The sequence below is a fragment of the Phodopus roborovskii genome, unplaced genomic scaffold (assembly GCF_943737965.1).
Source record: "Phodopus roborovskii unplaced genomic scaffold, PHOROB, whole genome shotgun sequence".
Lineage (NCBI taxonomy): Eukaryota > Metazoa > Chordata > Mammalia > Rodentia > Cricetidae > Phodopus > Phodopus roborovskii.
Window position 1 is genome coordinate 5,734,565 of NW_026125278.1, and position 19,884 is coordinate 5,754,448.

The 19,884-nt window shown below is 45.3% G+C and overlaps 1 protein-coding gene across 2 annotated transcripts in view; it reads left to right on the forward strand.

Moving 5' to 3' along the window:
• Ssx2ip (SSX family member 2 interacting protein) overlaps positions 1-19,884 on the forward strand; it is a 32,724-nt gene that overhangs the window by 12,366 nt on the left and 474 nt on the right. Inside the window, exons 2-13 of one of the 2 annotated variants that reach the window (XM_051194887.1) lie at positions 1,798-1,926; positions 2,667-2,836; positions 3,916-4,128; positions 7,181-7,291; positions 8,797-8,932; positions 10,075-10,150; positions 10,230-10,410; positions 12,741-12,891; positions 14,512-14,648; positions 14,931-15,104; positions 18,067-18,181; positions 18,920-19,085. In XM_051194887.1, the coding sequence (XP_051050844.1) occupies positions 1,884-1,926; positions 2,667-2,836; positions 3,916-4,128; positions 7,181-7,291; positions 8,797-8,932; positions 10,075-10,150; positions 10,230-10,410; positions 12,741-12,891; positions 14,512-14,648; positions 14,931-15,104; positions 18,067-18,181; positions 18,920-19,085 (1,673 nt within the window). In that variant the 5' untranslated portion in view covers positions 1,798-1,883. The remainder of the gene's footprint in view (positions 1-1,797; positions 1,927-2,666; positions 2,837-3,915; positions 4,129-7,180; positions 7,292-8,796; positions 8,933-10,074; positions 10,151-10,229; positions 10,411-12,740; positions 12,892-14,511; positions 14,649-14,930; positions 15,105-18,066; positions 18,182-18,919; positions 19,086-19,884) is intronic. The other variant, XM_051194878.1, reaches the window with a different exon arrangement.

Sequence of the window (19,884 nt, forward strand, 5' to 3'; positions counted from 1 at the left end):
GATATACTATGATATGCTATATTAAAGTTGATTTGACTTGTTAAATATTGAGTTACAGCATATAGTCAAGAGCATAGACTGTACACCTACAACTTAATGAATTGTATGTATACCCACGTAATTGAGCCTCAGATAAAGATGTTTCTAGAACCACGGAAGACTATAGTATATTCCCTTCACTCCCTCTTCCCACGGGATAAACCACCATGTTTCTTTTAATTAGCTTCTAACACTTCAGAGTTGGAAGATTTCATATAAAAGTGCAGAATTCCAAAACCTCTCAAACTTGAAAGCCATCAGCATTGGGGCTGTCATCTCTTCAGGTTACTGTTGCTGAGCAGCAGCTGTCCAAAGTGTCACACATACCCTGCCATTTGCCTACACACTTCACCGTCCGCCTTCTCCTGACTAGGGAATCTGTTGCCAGTTGCCAGTTATAATTTGAGTTGATTGTTTTTCTGTGGTAGAACTGTTGCTCATCTGGGAAGCATGGATAGTAAGCAAAAGTTAGCTCTTACTGTAGTCCGCTTCACTCATTGTGCCCCTAGACTGCCGTATTTCTTAGCCACTTTTACCTCTCCAGTCTTGTTTAAGCCTGTGCAATGTCCTATTGCATGAGCCAGTCCCCCTGAACGTGTTTCTGCCCTGATTTCCTCTATTAGGAAGAACACTCTGTCGATGAATCTTTGTGCACATTATCTTCTTAGCATAAACTTGGGATCCATATTGCCAGCTTTGCTTCGGGAGTGTGAGACACTGTTGCCTAAAGGGCCACACATAGAATGTGTCTTCCTATTCTGTGCGAGACTGGGCGAATATAATTAGGAAAAACGAAACATGGGGATAATGGCCTAGAAGGTTTTATCTTCTCATCTACATAAATAAGTTGTCTTGTATATTATTATTATCCCTATCATCATCATTATTATTCCCTATTAGACTGCTGTACCTTAGAGTCAAATCAGGTAACATATATCTTGGGAAACCTAACCTTACTATAAATATGTATACTTTGTAACACACACACACACACACACACACACACACACACACATGCACACATGCACATACACACAGCCTGTGTGTCTTTGTGTTCTAGCTTTCATTTTTGTTGATGTAAACATTAAACATCTGGATCAAAACCCACTTCAGGAAGAAGGCTCTATCTGGTTTATAATCCAGGTTGTGGTCTGTCATGTGGCAGGTCCCAGAGGTAGGGCCTGAGACAGCTGCTCACACTATATGTAGATTCTGCTTACTTGCTGTTTTAGTTCAGCCAGCTGTCTTCACTCTGACGCCCAGTTCGGGGCCCAGCTCATGAGATGGTGCTGTCCACCCACATTCAGGGTGGGTCCTTCTTCCGCCTGGGCTGATGATGGAAACACCCCACAGGCATGGTCACATACCAACCGCATCTGGGTAATCCCTCATGAGATTCCCTCCCCAGGTGACCCCAGGTCTACCAATTGTCAGTTAAAACTAAATAGCACACAGTACCTAGCATTTTCTCTGTGTAGATAGGAGCAACTCCTACGGAACCCTTCTGTTGTAAAGGACATGCAAATGGGCTACAGAGGTGGCTCAGTGGTTAAGAGCACTTGCTGCTGTTGCAGGGGACGCAGGTTCAGTTCCTTACCTGACCTCATGGGCACCAGGCATGCACCTGGTTCACATACATACATTCAAGACATTTATAAGCATAGAAATGGAATAAAACTGCAAAGAACAGAAAATGACCTTTTGCTTTCACTGAGCTTCATTTTTGAAGTCAGAAGCCTCTGTCTCTTGCTTTCTAAGCAGATGCTCACGTAGCGTGAGAGAAGCCGTTGTACATGCCTCAGCCCTGAACCGCCGTCTCAGGTATACTGGCGCTGGAGACTGCTATGGGAGATTGGATGACTGTTACAGATCCAAGTCTGTGTGCAGGTAACGGAGTCTAAACAGCAGACACCGTCAAAGGCGGAGAGGGGTGTTGAGAACAGTGGAAACTGGTTACCACAGATGGGATGTGTGAGGGCAGCGGCCCATAGTTAGCACGTATCCAGTTTTCATTTTCAGTAAAGTTATAAAAAGCCAAGCTGGGCTATGAGTGGACAATAGATTATTTATCACCAGGGTTTTGTGTTGTTGTTTGTTTTGGGGTTTTTGTTTTTGATTTTTTGTTTTTTTTTGTTTGTTTTTGTTTTTTGAGACAGGGTTTCTCTGTATTGAAGCCAGTCCTGGAACTAGCTCTGTATGTACACCAGGCTGGCCTCAAACTCACAGAGATCCTCCTGCCTCTGCCTCCCGAATGCTAGGATTAAAGGCGTGCGCCACCAATGTCCGGCTATTTATCACCAGTTTAGAGGGAAATTGTATACATTTGTAATACGTTCACTGACTCCTTTAGTCCCTAATTCCTTTAATCACATCAACTGAGTGTCATAAACAAGTGTTTTTCCTGTTTTTATAAATCCAAGAGTGGAAGTTAAGGTGTGACTCCATTTAACATACCTACCAAGACAGAACACTAGTGTAATTGCATCTTTTCTCATTTTTTTTTAAAAAGTGCATATAGATTTCACACAAGTATCTTTGCCCTAACTTTAAAATACTTTGTAGGTAATTCAGAATCTTTGGTAATGGAGAGTGTTAGATTTGTAAGTGTCTGAATTTTTTTTTTTCAGAAAGCAAAAATCTCTCTGAATATACCTCAGAAACAAAGATGTCTCCATCAAGTTTATACTCCCAGCAAGTGCTATGTTCTTCCATGCCTTTATCAAAAAATGTACAGAGTGTTTTCAGGGTCTTCTGCACAGAAGAGAACATTGAACAAAGTCTTTCATATCTCGATCAGGTAATGTGTTTTATGTAAGAAGCAAGAACATGTCATATCCTGGAAAATATCAAAGCTACAAGAAGTGCCCGAGTGTGTCGTTACACAGTGACCGAGACTTAGACACGCAGAGACCATTGTGAGCTCCTGGGCTGACACAGCTTAACTGCTGTACTTACAAAAGGCCAGCACCTCCTGCCCTGGGCTCCTCTACTCAGAGTCCAGCCCTCATTTCATTGATGGAAAACCTGGATAATTTATGCCAGGCTGTAGTGGCATCTTGCTTTGTCAGTGGATTTGCAGTGGTGGCTACATCCTAAGGGCGTGGCTTTAGGCGCAGACATGACCCCTTATAAGGAAGAGGAGGGACTGGCTCATCTTACCTAGTGAATATAAGGAGACAGGCTAGGCTGGGCCGGCTAGCCATGGAGGCACTAAATGAAGGCAGGGTTTAAATGAGTCCACAAGACTCGAGATAAATGATAAGCAGATAATTATTAGGGAAGAACTTACACAAATAATAGTAAATAATCGTCAAGGTCTTCCTGCTTCAGAAGATGCACTCTCCAGCCTTCTGATGTTCTCCTCACAACTTAAGAGAGTAAGCCAGCCCCTTCTCTCCCTGATAAGAGGTCAAGTCTGCACCTGAACCACACCCCTAGGATGTGATCACCACAAAGCAAGTTGCCACTACACCAGGTCACAGGTGATTGTTCAGCAATGAATTTAAAGTTGTTCTAAGTATTCATTCTCTGAATATTTAATATTAATGATCTAGGAATGGTTTCCCATTTTTCTCTTTTTCCTTTTCACTAAGTTATCTGTTAATCCACTAAAAAAATTACATATTGAAAGTTTCAGTTGACAAGTTAACAACTGTGTATATTGTGTGCTGCATGTTTTAAAATATGTGTCCATTGTGGAATGGCTCTGAAGTGCACATAGTGAGATTTGATGTGTGTCAGGGTGACTTTGTCTAGCCTGTCCAAGAGTCAACATTGTTGCTAGCTTATCACCATGGAGTGAACTGAAACATCCTGTCCTTCACCAACTTCTTCCCAGAGATAACCAGCCACTAAGAAACCATTCTCTCCTCTCAGGAACTGACTACCTTCGGTTTTCCTTCCTTATATGAAGAATCCAAAAGTAAGGAGACAAAGAGACAATTAAATATAGTTGCTGTGTTAAACTGTATGAATGAGCTACTTGTGCTTCAGCGGAAGAACCTTCTGGCCCAGGAAAGTGTGGAGACACAGAATCTGAAGCTAGGCAGTGACATGGACCACCTACAGAGCTGCTACACCAAACTTAAGGTATATGTTGTCCATCTTCCGGCCCTAGCGCCATGCCCCAGGCGTGGTGCCACGGGTGGCTGTGGGCTTCAGATGAGATTCGAAGCTGTGTTTAAAATCTGACATTTCTTTTAGCTGTGGTTAATTGTGATTTCAAGTCACTTGCACAGATTGCTCGTTCAGCTTGTTGCTGTCTGTGCTGAAGGCCTTGGTCTTGTTGTCTTGACTTGTTGAAGCTGTAGGAAGTTAGGAAATACGTTAGGTCTGGGGAAAATTGGGATCTCTCACCTCCTCGAATCTTGCCTGACAAAGTCAATGCTTCATGACATGTTGATTCCAAGAATATTCCTGAGGTGTGTGTACCAGAGCAGAGCTCAGAGACAGAGCAAGCCAGACAGCAGCTGACAGTAAGTTCCCAGGCTGCAGGGGGACTGGAATCCCTGTGGTTCGTCTCTTGTAACCCTTCTCTGTACAAAGGGAAGCATACTTTCCATAGGGCATAGACCTGCCACCTCAGTGTACTGTGCTGTTGCTGGTTTCTGGTGCTTTCTTTTCTCCTTCATAAAAAAGCTTCTCTGTGTGTTTCTGAAAGAAATATAATCCTCTGAGAAAAGAGGAATGAGCATTTGAATCATGGTACAGGACAGACTTACATTATAGTTGTGTATTAACATAAACTTTAGAAACCATTTTCCTCAGTACTCAATAGAAGGCCCTGCTTACAAGCACAAAGCTCCGCGTGCGTGTGTACCCTCGGTGATTGCTTCCTTGTGCATCTCCATCTGTAGGTCCTTGGCCCTCTTCTGTACATCTTCTTCCTACCCCACCCCTTCTAAAACAGACAGGAAAAGCAAAGGACCCTTGGCTTCGGGCTCCTAGAGAACCATAGTCTCTGTAACATCTGCAGGGTAGTAACACATGCTGTAAGTGTGTGTGGTTTGCCTTGCCCTGCTTGGGAATGCCCAGTGCATTTGGGGATGCCCCAGAGAAGTGTCACCTTATAACCCATCACTGCAGTGTGTCTTGTCTGTCCTCAGACCAGGTGCAGTGATGTCGTCTCTCTCTAACAGTTCTTTTAACTTCTTGTATATCCTGTTTGCCTGAAGGACAGACAGGGAGAGTAAGTACCCCATGTGTATCTTGGCTAGCTGGGGAGCCCGTGGGGTGGAGAAGGAATTAGTGCTCTCTAGAACTGTGAGCTGTGCACGCCACACCGATCCAAGTCCTCTTCTCAGGACCTGGATGCTAATCAGGCTGATCAAGACCTAGAAACCTGGAAGACAGTGTTCTATCTGCATTCCATTGACCAAGGACCACGTGAGTAGTCAGTGCCCAGCTGTGCAATGGGGCAGGCTAAGTTGGGGGACTGAGAAAGGCCTTTCAGGAATGAACTAGAACTACTTAGAACAGGTTGTTCTATGAGGATGACTTTTAACTGGAGTCAACCTGGGCCAGATCTGTTATTTGGCTTAGCTGAGGACAGAAATTTGTAAGGTTTCTAGATCTAATGTCATTAATTCATTAGGTACTGGGAAAAAGAGAGCAGTCCCTGCTCATGAGTTTTCCCACTAATGGAGTCCAGTACGTGAGGACGCAGTTATAATTTCAGTGCTCACACACGTTCATGCTCCCCACGCCACCTTTTCCTTACACACCCATCTGTTGCTGTATCTAGACTGGCCCCATAGCTTAGCTACAGTGGGTGTGCAAGGGTCTCTGCCATGCGCTAGCTGGGAATGCTTCCGACTGGGTTGTATGGTATTTCTGCTTTTAGTTTCTCTATCCATCGTGACCTCCTTAGCGCCAGCCTCAGCTTACCAGCATGTAGTCATCTCTTTGTTTGCATCCTTGCCAGCATTTGGAGTTGCTTATTTATATCCTTGATCTGGCCGTTCTGACCAGAGTGATGTGGGATCTCACTGTAGTTTTTAAGTTGCATTTCTTGTAGGGCTAAAGGTGTTGAACACTTTTTATGTAATTACTGGCCATTTGTCGTTCTTCTTTTGAGAACTGCCTAATCTAAACTGTTTGTCCATTTGTTGATATTTAGTCTTTTGAGTGCTTTTTATAGATTGTAAGTATTAGTCCCTGCCAGACCTGTAGTTAGCAGGGATTTTCTCCCATTGTTCCTGTGCTGACTACTCCCTTTGGTGATTCTCTGTGATGCCATTTGTCCATTCGTGAGGTCAGTTTCTGTGACAGTGGAGTCCTTTTCATCAAACCCTTGACTCACCCACCCTCTGTCTGAAATACTTTCTCTGTTGTTGGCTCTGGCAGCTTCAGAGTTTACAGGCTTACGCTAAGGTCTTGCATCCATTTGGAATGAGTGTTTTGCATAGGATGGAAGAGGATCTAATCTACTTCCCAGCACAGCTTATTGAAGAGGCTGTCCTTTCTCCAGTGCATTTTTTTTATACCATGATCAAAAATGAGATGGCCTTGTGGGTTTCTCTCTGGGTCCTGTGTTGTGTTCCGTTGGCGTTCATGTCTCTTTTCATGGCAGCGCTGTGCTGGATTTTTGTTACTGTGGCTGTGTTGTATAATTTGGAATCGGGTTTTATGGCATCTTCAGCTGTATTCTTTCTGTTTATGGTTGTTTGGTTCCTTTGTGCTTCTCTATGAATTTTAGGACTTTTTTTTTTTTTAAATAATGTGTCAGAGTTCAGATTTGAACTTATGCAGTGAGAAGGATAGCGTTTCACACTCTGCGGCATTATATTGTTCCCTAAAGCCAAGCATCCCCCAGAGGGTGAAGAGTCACCGTAGATGAGGGGTCATCTGAAGTGTGCTGTTAGAGAGTGAAAGCCTTACGGAGAATTTTGGAAACTTCAGTGACAGCATCAGAAGAGCCTTTTGAGACCAAGCTGCAGTTCTTATGTATAAATAGAATAAAATGAATTTAAGGCTTGTGCGTTTATATATTAAACTTGGTAGTAACTGCGTTAAGTAAACACTGAGTGTGCCACTGATGTTAAACTATAGCTCCCAGGTTAATGTGTGATTTCTGTCCCTCCTCTTCTGCGGACTTTGTGACTCCTTCCGTCTTACTTGAATGCCGTATTTTATGTGGCAGGAACAACTGGAAACCTCAAGGCGAGAGATGATTGGGCTTCAGGAGAGAGATAGGCAGTTACAGTGCAAAAACAGGAATTTGCATCAGCTACTGAAAAATGAAAAAGATGAGGTGAGTTTTCTCTTACCTTGCATGAGGTGTGACAATGGGCGCTTCATTTTGAAAAAGAACTGTCTATTCATCCCGTGTCACACTAGCGTGGTGGGTGGACACTCCTGTGCCCGTCCTCTGCCCAGGCTCCAAGGTGTCCTTACTTAGGACCTGAGCCCATAGCTGGCCCCAGGCAGTGAGTGCCTCCTGCGCACCCTCCCGCCCTGGCTCGTTCCTCAGGTGCAGGAGAGCTCACTGTGCACCCTTTGTCTCCCTGCTCCGTGCTGTCACAGATGCAGGGCTCCACGCCCCACTCACTCCAGCAAGGTCTCCCTGCACAGGGAAGGCCTCTCGCTGGCTGTCGCCTGACCTGGGCCGTGCACATGCTAGGCAAGTGCTCTGCCACCGAACTCTCTCCTTTCTCCCGTCGTGTGTGATCTGAATGTTACCATTTTTCATCAGGCAAAGAATAAACTGATTAAGTGGTCACAGGGCAGAACACTTGCCTGGGATGCACAAAGCTGTGGCAATTCCTAGTGAAATTTTCACTTCTAACTCAAAATACTCTTGATTCTAATCTCTGCTTAGTGGACATCTAGACCTCTTATTTTTAGCTTAGTACTGACAGCACTGTGACTGTGTTAGTGCATTTGAAGGTGTTATTCATAATGCATTTGAGAACAAGCCATTCATTAGGCTTTCCATGTTCTGTGTTTTGACCCCTGTCTATATAATAGTTATAAAAATAATGTTTTCAGTGTTTTATTCTTGGAAGGGAGTTTATTTCTGTTTTATTTCTTTTATGTGTGTATGGGTGTTCTGCCTCCATGTCTGTGTACCACATACATGGCTGGTGCCTTCAGAGGCCAGAAGATTGGATCCCCATGGAACTTGACCTACAGGTGTTTGTGAGCCACCTGTGGGTACAGAAAATTGAAGCCAGGTCCTCTGCACGAGCAGAAAGTTCTTAACCATGAACCATCTCTCCAACCCCAATAATCTAGTACTTAAAAAGCCCATGAGCAAATAGATTTCTTTTTACACAATTAGTACTTAATAGTGGACCATGACTAACTAGGGTTACTGCATAGGAAATTGTGATATGAAGCGTTGATTACATTTAGTTTGAAGTTTAGTTGGAGTAAACTAAAACACCACTCTGTGACTGGGGTTGAGAGAGCTCTCAAGAACAAAGTGTACTTCCTGTCAAGAACAAAGTATACTTCCTGTCAAGAACTGTCCCGGCTGAGCCTGGCAGCACAGGCCAAAACCCAGCTGCTAAGGAGGTGGGCGGACTCAGCCCTGGGCTCCCAGCGGTGCTGCTCAGAGAGAAGTCAGCTTGCTGGCAGCTGCAGGCACTGCACACTGTTTTCACGCACTTAGTATTTTTAAGGTGCTTTCCACTGGTTACAAGTGGAAAATCATTACGAGGGAAGATGGCCACTAGGACTGGTTTCACCTTTTGCGTTTATGGGTTTTAGTGGGTTTACCAATACTTATTTGATAGAAAGTGTTTTTTCTTTCAGGTACAAAAATTACAAAATATCATAGCCAGTCGGGCTACTCAGTATAATCATGATATGAAGAGAAAAGAACGCGAATACAATAAACTAAAGGAACGGCTGCACCAGCTTGTTATGAACAAGAAGGATAAAAAAATAGGTATGACACCTGAGTGGCATGCCCATAGTGTGGAGTTGTGAAGTACTTCCATACGCTGAGAAGCTGCCTTTAGAATTTAGGTATTTCCATATAAAGTGGAAACTGAGACAACCGATTTGTGGAGAAAATCTGGGTCATTTAGTTTGCATCACTAGTTACATGTCTTAGTTACTTTTCTATTGCTATAGGACAAACTGACCAAGGCAACTTATAGGAGAGTTTCTTGGGCTCACAATTTCAGATATTAGTCAGCGACTGCTGTGCCAGGGAGCATATTGTTAGAGCATTCCTGAGAGCTTACATCTTGATCCAAACTGTGAGGCAGGAAGAGCCAAAGCCCACCCCTAGTGACACACCTCCTCCAGCAAGGCCACGCCTCCTAACCCTTCCCAAACAGTTGCACCAACCGGGGACCCAGGTACTCAGACATCTGAGCACACCAGCACACATGCATTTGTTTAACACGAAGGGTATATAGTTGAAAAGTAAGCCAGAGGACACTGGCTTCCATAAAGAACTGGAAACAGGAAGCTTCACGGTGGTTTCTGGATGTCAAAGAAGCGTGCTTTTACAGTTAGCTTTGTAATTGGCAGTGGCAGCAGACTGGAGTGGGTAGCTGTTTCTTGTCCCAACCCCAATCAGAAAAAATAGATTTCATCTTACTGTTCAAAATTAGAATAACGTCTTTCTTGTGGAAATGAGTCTGCCTGTATCTGGGACAGATGGACATTAGTGCTGTCACATTTTCGTTCCTGTGAGGCTGGCAGCAGTGATGTGGTTAGTAGGGCAGGAAAGGCCTTCTCTGCAGTGTCCACACAGTGAGGAAGTTTAGCGTGCCCCCATGCATTGCAGGGAAGTAGGTAGATAGGCCACTGTGGCTGAGTTCTGGAAAAGCTGTGTGTGCCGGGTGCTGTGTCCCCCGTGAGTCCATCCCTGTCTTTAAGAACTGGAGGGTGTCTCTCCTTCCCCACCCCCAGCCAGGGAAAAGTAAGGTAAGCATGGAGCTTGCCGCACTCCAGGGTATTCGAAGAGCCCTGACCGATGTCCCAGGTCAGCTTCAGGCAGTCTGTCGTGTGTCTCATATGTGGTAGGGTTTTAAGCATGTGGTAGAGATTGATTATGTTTTGTGCTTACATTCGTAGCCATGGACGTCTTAAATTATGTGGGTCGAGCTGATGGAAAACGAGGCTCGTGGAGGACTGATAAAACAGAAGCCAGGTACAGCAGCCGCGTGACCTGCAGTGTAGCCTGGGTTTGCCGCGGCCGTGTATTCTCACAGGTGTGGTTTCTCCCCCAGGAATGAAGATGAAATGTACAAACTTCTGTTGAGTGATTACGAGTGCCGCCAGAAGCAGATCCTCACAGAAAACGCTGAGCTGAAGAAGGTCCTGCAGCAGATGAAGAAGGAGATGATTTCTCTTCTCTCTCCCCAGAAGAAGAAACCCAGGGAAAGAGCAGAGGACAGCGCAGGCACTGCCGTAAGTGTCCCTCCAGACCCGCCTGCTCACACACTGGGCGATGCCCGTCCGGTACTTAGGAGTGTCATCTCAGTCATGTTCTCCTGGAGGAGGTGGTTAGTGTTACAGTGCTTAAATGTTACAGTAATCTGACTATGCTTCAGTTATACCCATCTTAGATGCGAGCAAACTGAGGCACAGTCGAGGCTAGCACAGTGTACACGGCAGGAGTAGGGTTGGATTTGCGCCTGCGCTCAAGCACCACCCTGTGTGTGACGGTCTTCACCCATATCGTCTCTTTGGAGCTAAAGAAACCTGTATCAAAGCTCATTGTGTTCCAAGTCCTGAAGAGACACGCCAGGCGTTTGACAGTTTCCTCAGGAAGGGATAGACAAGCAGAGAAATGGTTACCACATGCACCAAGCGTGGTGGCTGTTGACTGCTCAGACAAAGACGACGTCACAAAGAGAGTGACTGTGGAGCGGCTTCCTCCAAAGTGAGTAGATGCTCTCACGGTGGAAAACACTGGAAAGCCTGCTTGGCTCGAGTTCCTGCCATGGGAACCCAAGTTCTGACCTTGAACTTTTCATAGTGGTTAAAATCTGAAGATGGCAGATTTGATATCGGATCTGTCAACTGCCAGCCAAGCCACCAAAGTCATTTTATAAGCCCATGTTCTAGGATTATTTACTTTGTGGGCTCTTAAATTGGCCATCTGAGAAGCCCACCTCACCTCTCTGCTATTTTTAAATATTACCTTAATACACAGGAGTGGGTGTCTGGAACTGTTGATGGTACCAAAACAAATCCTAAGTGTCCTGTTTTCCCTGTGTGTGAGAAAGTCTGATTGCTAAGCCAGGTACAATAAGATTATTGCCAGCAATAACAGTATATGGTAATGGGTGTTAACGTATGGTCTTCCTCCTCAGAATTCTACTTTAGAAGAAGGTGCCACTCTGTCCCTTGACAGCTTCTGACTTACCTCTTTAAACTTGGTTTTTCCTCAAAGCCTGTCAGTTTGGCCACCGCAGGATATATCACTTATGAGGTCTCTTCGGGATTGGCTGTACTTTACTTTACGGCAGAGGTGGGGGGATTCAGGAGTGCCTTCCCCTTCTTCAGGCAGGGTGGCGTCCCTGCCGGTGGCAGTGCTGGTCCGGTGGTAACGTCCCCAATGGTTCCTCACAATTCAAAGCTAAAGGAAGTCCCAAGTGTTTTTCCTATGGCTAAAAGATTACGTTTCTACTTTTCTCTTAAGCTTTAGGTAATATTGCCACTCTTTTCTTTCAGTGAAGGTTTTAGGACAGAATAGCAAGAATAATAAACTCTTGGTGCTAGCTGTCTTTTGGATTTCACTTATATTTGGCTTGATTCATAGCCAAAATATGGGTTTGGTTTTGTTTAGATTTCTCTGTGTAACCCTAGCTGTCCTGGACCTCACTCTGTAGACCAGGCTGGCCTTGAACTCAAAGATCACCTGCCTCTGCTTCCCGAATGCTGGGATTAAAGGCGTGCACCATTACCTCCTGGCGTTTTTGTTTTGTTTTATTTTGTTTTCTATAAATCTTGTGATTATAGATTTTTATTCACCCTGGGAAGCGGGTAGTAATTTGATTGATTGATTGATTGATTGATTGATTGATTGAGTGACTGATTGATTGAGACTGGATCTTGCTATATGCATAGACTAGGCTAGCCCAGAACTTAAAACACTCTCCCAGCTTTCACCTTCCTGGTGCTGGGATTTCAGACATGTGGAGTCACACCTGCCTATTAAAGGTCTTGAATTTTTAAAATACACTTTATGGCGGTGTCATGGAGACCAGAGGACAACTTGTGGCAGTCGGTCCCAGGTGTCAGGCTCAGGTCAGGCTGGTGGCAGGTGCCTTTGCCGTCAGTGTAACAACACCTAATCACCATTGGCACATTATCATATAATTTCATGTTTTGGTACAACAAAAAGACAAACACGTCAGCCATAAAATAATGGAATTGGGGTTGACTCTGTTGATAATTCCAAAAGGCTTATTTGTTGCAGCAGTCTTAATTTAGAGACAAACTGACCGATCTCAGTCCTCTGTCATCTGTGTGACCCAACACTGAGCTTGCCGCAGAGCCTGAGTTTCTCTTTTGCAGTTTGAGAAGTAAATGTGGGCAGCATCCAACACGCATGGCACAGACAGCAGCTGTGTCTCTTCAGCTCTGCCAGAGTCAGATTTGAAGAGATCTGAGTTTGGGAGTCCTCAGCGCATTTTTACAAGCTAGATAATGCCTAATGGTGCCTGATACCGCTGCCTGGGTGTGAAGCCATTCTGGTTACTGGTCTTTCCTTTGCTCTCCCTGGGCTGTAGGTTATCTCTGACATTGAAGATGACGCTGCAGAGCTGAGCAGAGAGAGCGTGTGGGACCTTTCCTGTGACACTGTAAGAGAACAGCTTACAAACAGCATCCGGAAACAGTGGAGGATCCTGAAAAGCCACGTGGAAAAGCTTGATAACCAAGGTAATCACCGCTGCAGCCATGCAAGGGGGCGTGGCCTAAGCCATTGCTGTCCAGTTGCCAGGGACTGCAGTGCTCTGGGCTCAGAGCTGCTTCTCCCAGCTCAGCCCAGTGCTCTGCGTGTCCGGTTCTGCCTGGTCTGCCCTGGCTTTGCACTTGCTGATAGAGATGCGCTGGCTGGGAACAAGCCTTAGTGTTGCTCTGTCCCCCTGCTGCTCGCTGGCTAGTGACCTGGACAACGTGTAACCCAAGTGTGAAGGCGAGCTGTCTTTAAGTCTGCATGCTTCTGAACCAGGGAAGTTAAAATTTGTGTTCATTAAGGTTTATTGTCACCATTTTAATTGTTTATGTGTCGCGAAGGTGCATATCATATGAATGTCGGTTTCTGTGGAGGCCAGAGGTGTTGGCTTCCGGGAGCTGAAGTGACATGTAGTTATAAGACCTCAGTGTGGGTGCCAGACGTGGAACCTGGGACCTCTACAAGAGCAGAGTGCACTTTTAGCCTCTGCCATTTCTTTAGCACTAAAATCTCTGTTGAGTAAATAAAGTTACTTAAAGTTTATTGGAATTATCAAAACAGTGAATTTTAGTAATTGTGCTGTAAGTGGTAAAGGGCAAACAGCACAATTCTTATAGTTGCACGTTAACTAATTTCATCATCACTATTTCTTAAGAAGCGTGCCTGGACTCTAGTTTTGGGGGATCTAATGTGAGAGCATGCTGTTGGTAGTCCAGTACCACCCTGTCAGTCACCATCAAGTTTATAGATTTGTCGGGTTTGTTAGCATTATTCTGTGGCTGAGCCCACAGCTCCTGAAGACTGGGTAGCAAGGACCAGAGGCCCAGGGAGGCGTGTTAATAATCTCATGATAGTCTTGAATAAATGTGGCTTGTAAGTTCAGTGTTGACAACAAAGCTTGTCTGTAAATCCATTTAGTCCTAAAATTGTATAACTGTATAGTTGTTAGAACTTGGGTGTGTTTTGCTTTAAAACATTTAATTTTGTAACAAATTTTTAAAAATAAGTAAAATGGAAGAAGAAAATGACTTCTTTCATAAAACCTGTGAGAAGCCCATCAAGGAAAACGTTGTCTTTTATTTTAAATAGCTGTTCAAGGCCAACATAAGCAGACAGTGGCTTTAAAACCTGTGCCTAGCTTCTGGCTGTTCTCTTCAGGGTTTCGGTTGCTTTGATAAACACCGCGGCTGGAAGTAACTTGGGAGGAAAGGGTTAACTTTACCTCCTACCTCACAGGCCATCTTGAAGGGAAGTCGGGGCAGGAGCTGAAGGGGTGGGTGCGGGGTGCTGCTCATAGGCATGCTCCTGATGGCTCCCTTTAAACTGCTTTCTTACATACCTCAAGACTACCTTCCTGGTGGTGGCCCCATCACACTGAGCTGGGCCTCCCACAAGGCCGGCCTGGTCTCCAGAGTGAGTTCCAGGACAGCCAGGGCTAAACAGTGAAGCCCTGTCTACAAGCAAACAAATGGGAATCATTACTGAGAAAAATGCCACACAGGCTTGTCTGTGGAAGCATTTTCTTGACTGAGGGCCTCCTGTGAGATGACCCTAGCTGCATTCAAGCTGACAGCAAGCTAACAAGCACACTGGGATTCTGTCAGTTTCAAAGGTCCACTTAGATGGCCTCAGTGATGAGGACGTCATCTCTCGACAAGACCATGAACAGGAGACTGAGAAACTGGAGTTAGAGATCCAGCAGTGTAAAGAGATGATCCGAGCGCAGCAGCAGCTCTTACAGGTAAAGGGGAATGGCCCGGGATGTTACTGACCCGGCTACATCATTTTGGTCCTGTATCTCCCGAGGTCTGTAGTCGATCTCTCCCATCTCAGTGGCATCTGCACCAGCAGTTAATGAGCCGCAGCCTTGTTCGCGCGGCCCCTGCATTGCCCAGGGAAGCAGGTTCTCATTGACTTGCTGATGCTTCATCGTGTGTGTCCCTGGCCAAGCTCTGACCCATCTTCCTCACTTTCACTTGAATGCGCGAGCTGTATGGACTTACTGTGTTTTAAAATTTAATAGCAGCAGCTGGCCACCACCTGTGACGACGACACCACCTCGCTGCTGCGAGACTGTTACCTGCTGGAAGAAAAAGAACGCCTCAAAGAGGAGTGGTCCCTTTTCAAAGAGCAGAAAAAGAACTTCGAGAGAGAAAGACGAAGCTTTACAGAAGCCGCGATCCGCTTGGGGCTGGAGGTGAGCACTAGAGTGGGTGTGCCTTGGGCGTGGGTGTGCGGCGAGTGCTTCCTGGATCCCACTTGCCTCTGCCATCCGTTTCATCTGAAGCATCACTGACCATCTTACTACCCAAGAGGACTGCTCAGATACGGGTTTAAACCAATGGCAAGTGTTTATGATCCGGCCAGTGACTACACTGTGTGTTTGGGACCTTTGGGATCTCAGCCTTCCTCAAGCTGAGCTTTTAAGCACAAAACCCAAAACTTGGGTTGACATACTTCAGTTAACAGTAACGGTTAGCCAGAAGCAGAACTACACAAGCCAGAAAGCAAGGGTAGTTCATTTAGAGACTTTCCCAGAACTATGGCTGTGATGGACTGGGTCTTTGTTTTAGATTTAGCTGGAGGTGCTGTCTACATGCTGAGCTCATGGCCTGAGTGGCCGTTCCATCATGGAGTCGGTGGTGCTAAGGCCTGGAGTAACTGGAAATTGAAGGAGGGAGGCTGAGCATATGGATGGTCTTCTGTTAGATATCGTTCGGTTCCTTTGGGCATTTGTCACTTACCCACTTTTCAATAGTACCAACAGCATCCTTGTTCCATGCAAAAGAAAACACAGTAAAAGATTCTGTTTCCCAATCCTGGAAGAGGATTGTATACAAGTTAGCCATTTGGATTTTTGCATTCTGTCAGCAACGTGTTACCTCCCTAATACCCTTTCAGAAATTAAAGACACAGTGTCCCCAAACTGACTTAAAGCTCAACCTATACAAAATAGTACTGGTATGGCGTGCACGGTGTCTTCTTCATCTCCAGTGTCACCCTTAGGAATAACCGCTGAGTAAAAGAAATGTCTGTTGGCAGCTAGGTATGGTAGCACAGCTTTTAATGCCATTTCAGAGCTGGAGAGCTGCTTTTTCAGAGGACTGGCTGGCTTCCTAGCACCCACAACCATCTGTAACTCCCGCTCCAGGGGAGGAGGCCTTCTCTGGCTTCCATGGGCACCAGATACACATGCGATGTACTTACATACATGCAGGCATTCATACACATGAAATAAAAATTAAATCTCTAGAAAAGGTTAAAATACTGTAAAAGTTAAAATTCTCAAAAAAGTTACCAATAGACTCTTTTTAATTTGGATTATTTTGGAGCAGTCTCTCCATGTAGCCTGTGCAGGTGTAGAACTTGCTGTGCAGAACTGGCCTTGAACGATTGAAGGCATGTGCCACCACGTCAAGCAGAATCCTTGTGTTAGCTTTTCCCATCTCCCTTGCTTGCCTCTTCACTGTGCATCTTTATGAGGCTGCCACTTCTCCATCCTGCCCTGTGTTATAAAATACCGATAAGTACTGTGATTTGTCTGAAGTTGGGGCCTAAAAATTGCAAGCCAGAAAATAACATTGGTCCTGTGATTATGTGATGTTACCCATTCCATAAGCAGAGAGCGCATTTAAACACATCACTGGTGGGGTTGAATCTGGGGCCGCCTCTGGGCAGGACTGCCTGCCAGAAAAGCCATATCACTCTCTCGAGTTTGTGTTGTAATCTGCCAAGTCAGACTCTGTGGCTGTGTTTCTGCCGCTCACGTCGGTCCTCCTCTTGCTGTCCCTGTGAAGGCTGTGCCACCATCTTGCATCACATTTGAAGAAGCAGCACAAGCATGGAGACAACCATTCTGGATTGCATCAGCTGGGTGTTTAACTTCTAGCTTTCCTCAAAAGTTGAAAGAATTGTTCAATTTCTGTTGCTGAGGGGAAGCTAGATGACAACATAGCCTGTTTTTACGGTGTAGGTAATTTTATGGGGCAGCCGCCCACACGTCCATCTGTGAAAGTTTAGGGGAGTTTTGTAGTTCTTAATTTTGCCAGGATCCATCTTAATTTTTTCCATCTGGAAGATTCTGTCCTGAGTAGATCACTCTGTAGTTTGACTTCTCCATGCTATCAGGTGTGTCTGTGGCTGACACTGGGTTCTTCAGGATCAGTTTTAGTAGTTTGTAATTTTCCTGTTCTCTTTGTACATTACTATCGTTGTGAATGCATTTTTGAATCTGCAGTCAGTCGTTATCTTGGCCCTTTCTCCTCTTCTGCCATTGGTTTTCTTTGCTGTCTGGTGATTCTTTGTTTCATGCTCCCATTTATGAGAGAAAGACTCAGTTCTGGTTATTTTAAGGGCTCACACCAATTTCGTCCACAATTGTAAAAGTCCCTTTCATCAGTAGTTGTCTTCCTCTGGCCACAAACTTGTTGTGTATCCTTCCAGCTTTCTGTAGACACAGGGGACAGTGACAGATCAGACAGGGAGATGGGAGAAAATGTTTAGGAGTCATCGGCTGACCTGAAGAGGAGATACTTGGTATGGTCTGTGTGTCTGCCCTCTTGTGGTCAGTAGCAGTGGCCGATGGCTAGAGGACAAAAGAAATGCCTGATGTAGTCAGAAGCCTGTTTCCAAGCAACTGACTGATGAAGCAGGGTATTTTTCTGATAGCAGCTTTATGGTTGTGTGTTCTTTGTGTTGAGCACTCTGCTAATACTCTGTTCGTGTGCAAACCATCGATTGTTGGTGTAATCAGTGAAAGCTATGATTTGCTATTATTAAAGTATTTTAAAATTATTATTTATGTATGGGGGTGTTGTACCTGAAAGTATGTCTGTGCACCATGTGTGCCTGGTGTCCTCAGAGGCCAGAAGAAGGTCTTGCCTCCTCTGGAACTGGTGTTACTAATAGGTGTGAGCCACCGTATAGGTGCTGGGAATTGAACCCAGATCCTCTGTAAGAGCAGTAAGTGCTCTTAACCATTGCACCATCTCTTCAGTCCCCAAATTTTATTTTTCCAATATACGTTTCTCAAGTGTCTTTTAGCTTTTAGGTGACTATTTCATACAAGTGATGTATGGGTGGCCAGAGAGGGCGCCGCTGGGGGAGTTATGGGAAGTGGCAGTGGAGTAATTGCCGGTTTGGTTTGTTTGTTACCCTAGAGGAAGGCATTCGAAGAAGAGCGAGCCAGCTGGTTAAAGCAGCAGTTTTTAAACATGATGACCTTTGACCACCAGAACTCGGAAAATGTGAAACTTTTCAGTGCCTTCTCGGGAAGTAAGTTGAATCCGAGTGTGAGCTGTGTGCAGCATCACGGGGCCATAGTCTGATGTCTGCAGAGGTGAGCTGCAGCCTCACTGTGTGCAGCCTGATCTCTGCAGAGGTGAGCTGCAGCCTCACTGTGTGCATGTTGATCTCTGCAGAGGTGAGCTGAGCCTCCCTGTGTGCAGCCTGATCTCTGCAGAAGTGAGCTGCAGCCTCACTGTGTGCATGTTGATCTCTGCAGAGGTGAGCTGCAGCCTCACTGTGTGCATGTTGATCTCTGCAGAGGTGAGCTGAGCCTCCCTGTGTGCAGGCTGATCTCTCTTCTGCTAGGACTTCATCCAGGTGAAACATTTTCTATTTTTAATCTCTGCCCACCTGTGTGTTCAGGTGCTGGCAATCAAACCCAGAACCCAACCCATAATAGCTCAATAAGGAACTGTCCCTCTGGCCGCAAAATCAACTTAGTGGTTTATTCACTGACTTCATAGAGGGCTCATAGGAGGATCTTGCATGTAAAAACTAATTTTATGAAAGTATAATAACGCCATGTTTTTGAAGATTTGTGATTTTTGATATTGACCATTTTTAAGCTAGATTCTTCTATTTGCAGAGTAAGTGACAGAGACACCAGTTAATTAGTTCTTTCTCCTCAAATCCCACTCGGAATTGCAATGATTAATCGCGGTTGGCTATCTTCATTGTGTTTGGTGTTTACCGTGTGCCCTGTTCTTTCCCTTACCTAAAAACCAGGTTCTGATCCAGACAATCTTATAGTGCACTCACGGCCACGGCAGAAGAAGCCACACAATGTGGCTAATGGGGCACCAGCTTGCACATCAAAACTGACTAAGTCTCTTCCTGCTTCACCTTCTACTTCAGACATTTGCCAGACACGCTCCTGTGTGTCGGAACACAGGTATTTGTCTTTAAGTGACCTTTTCACATACTTCACACAGTTAACTTTGCACTGCTTAGGCAAAGTTGTTTCATAGGGTGTCTGGGACGGTAGAGGCTTTGGAGAGAAATGAGCTTCTGTACAGAGATTCCCAGTGTGGGAGGCTGTGTGCCAGGTAACAAAGTCTAGTGGAGAGCGAGGGAGGGTCTGGCTTGGTTTACATCTGAGTGTAGACTTGGGGGCCAGCTTCCCTGCCCCCACTCAGCAAACGGCGGCAAATGAGTCTGTCCAGTCTGAGGCAAGCTGGGCGCCCATAGTGAACTCTAAGTCAGGGCTACATAGTGAGACCTGGCCTTAAAACCTGAGAGACAGGGACAGCGCACTTCAGGGATCACTTAGAAATCTCAGTACTGTGATTACATTGAAGAATGCCATTTTGATAGTTTTCCAGAGATAGTCCAATACCATTGCACTGGTATTGGAAGGCAAAGAGCCGAGAAGAGCCACTTCCTCGGGTGATAAAGGAGGTTCCTTATACATACCACTTTATAAAACAATTTAATCTGTATTTTTAGCTCACTAATCTTCTCAGAGCAAATGTTAGGAGGAGGGGAAGGAAAAACATGAGCTTAAAAAAACCTAGAACACCACTCTTATCTGTGGGAATGGAGTGTGTGTGGAGAGCCAGGTAGAAGGCTCTGCAGAAGCTGAGAGCTGGTGCTCTCTTGGAACTGGGTCATAATGTAAACACAGAGCCAGCAAATCATTAGCTGGTGGGCTAAGTATAAATCATTAGCTGGTGGGTTAAATTTGGGAAGTG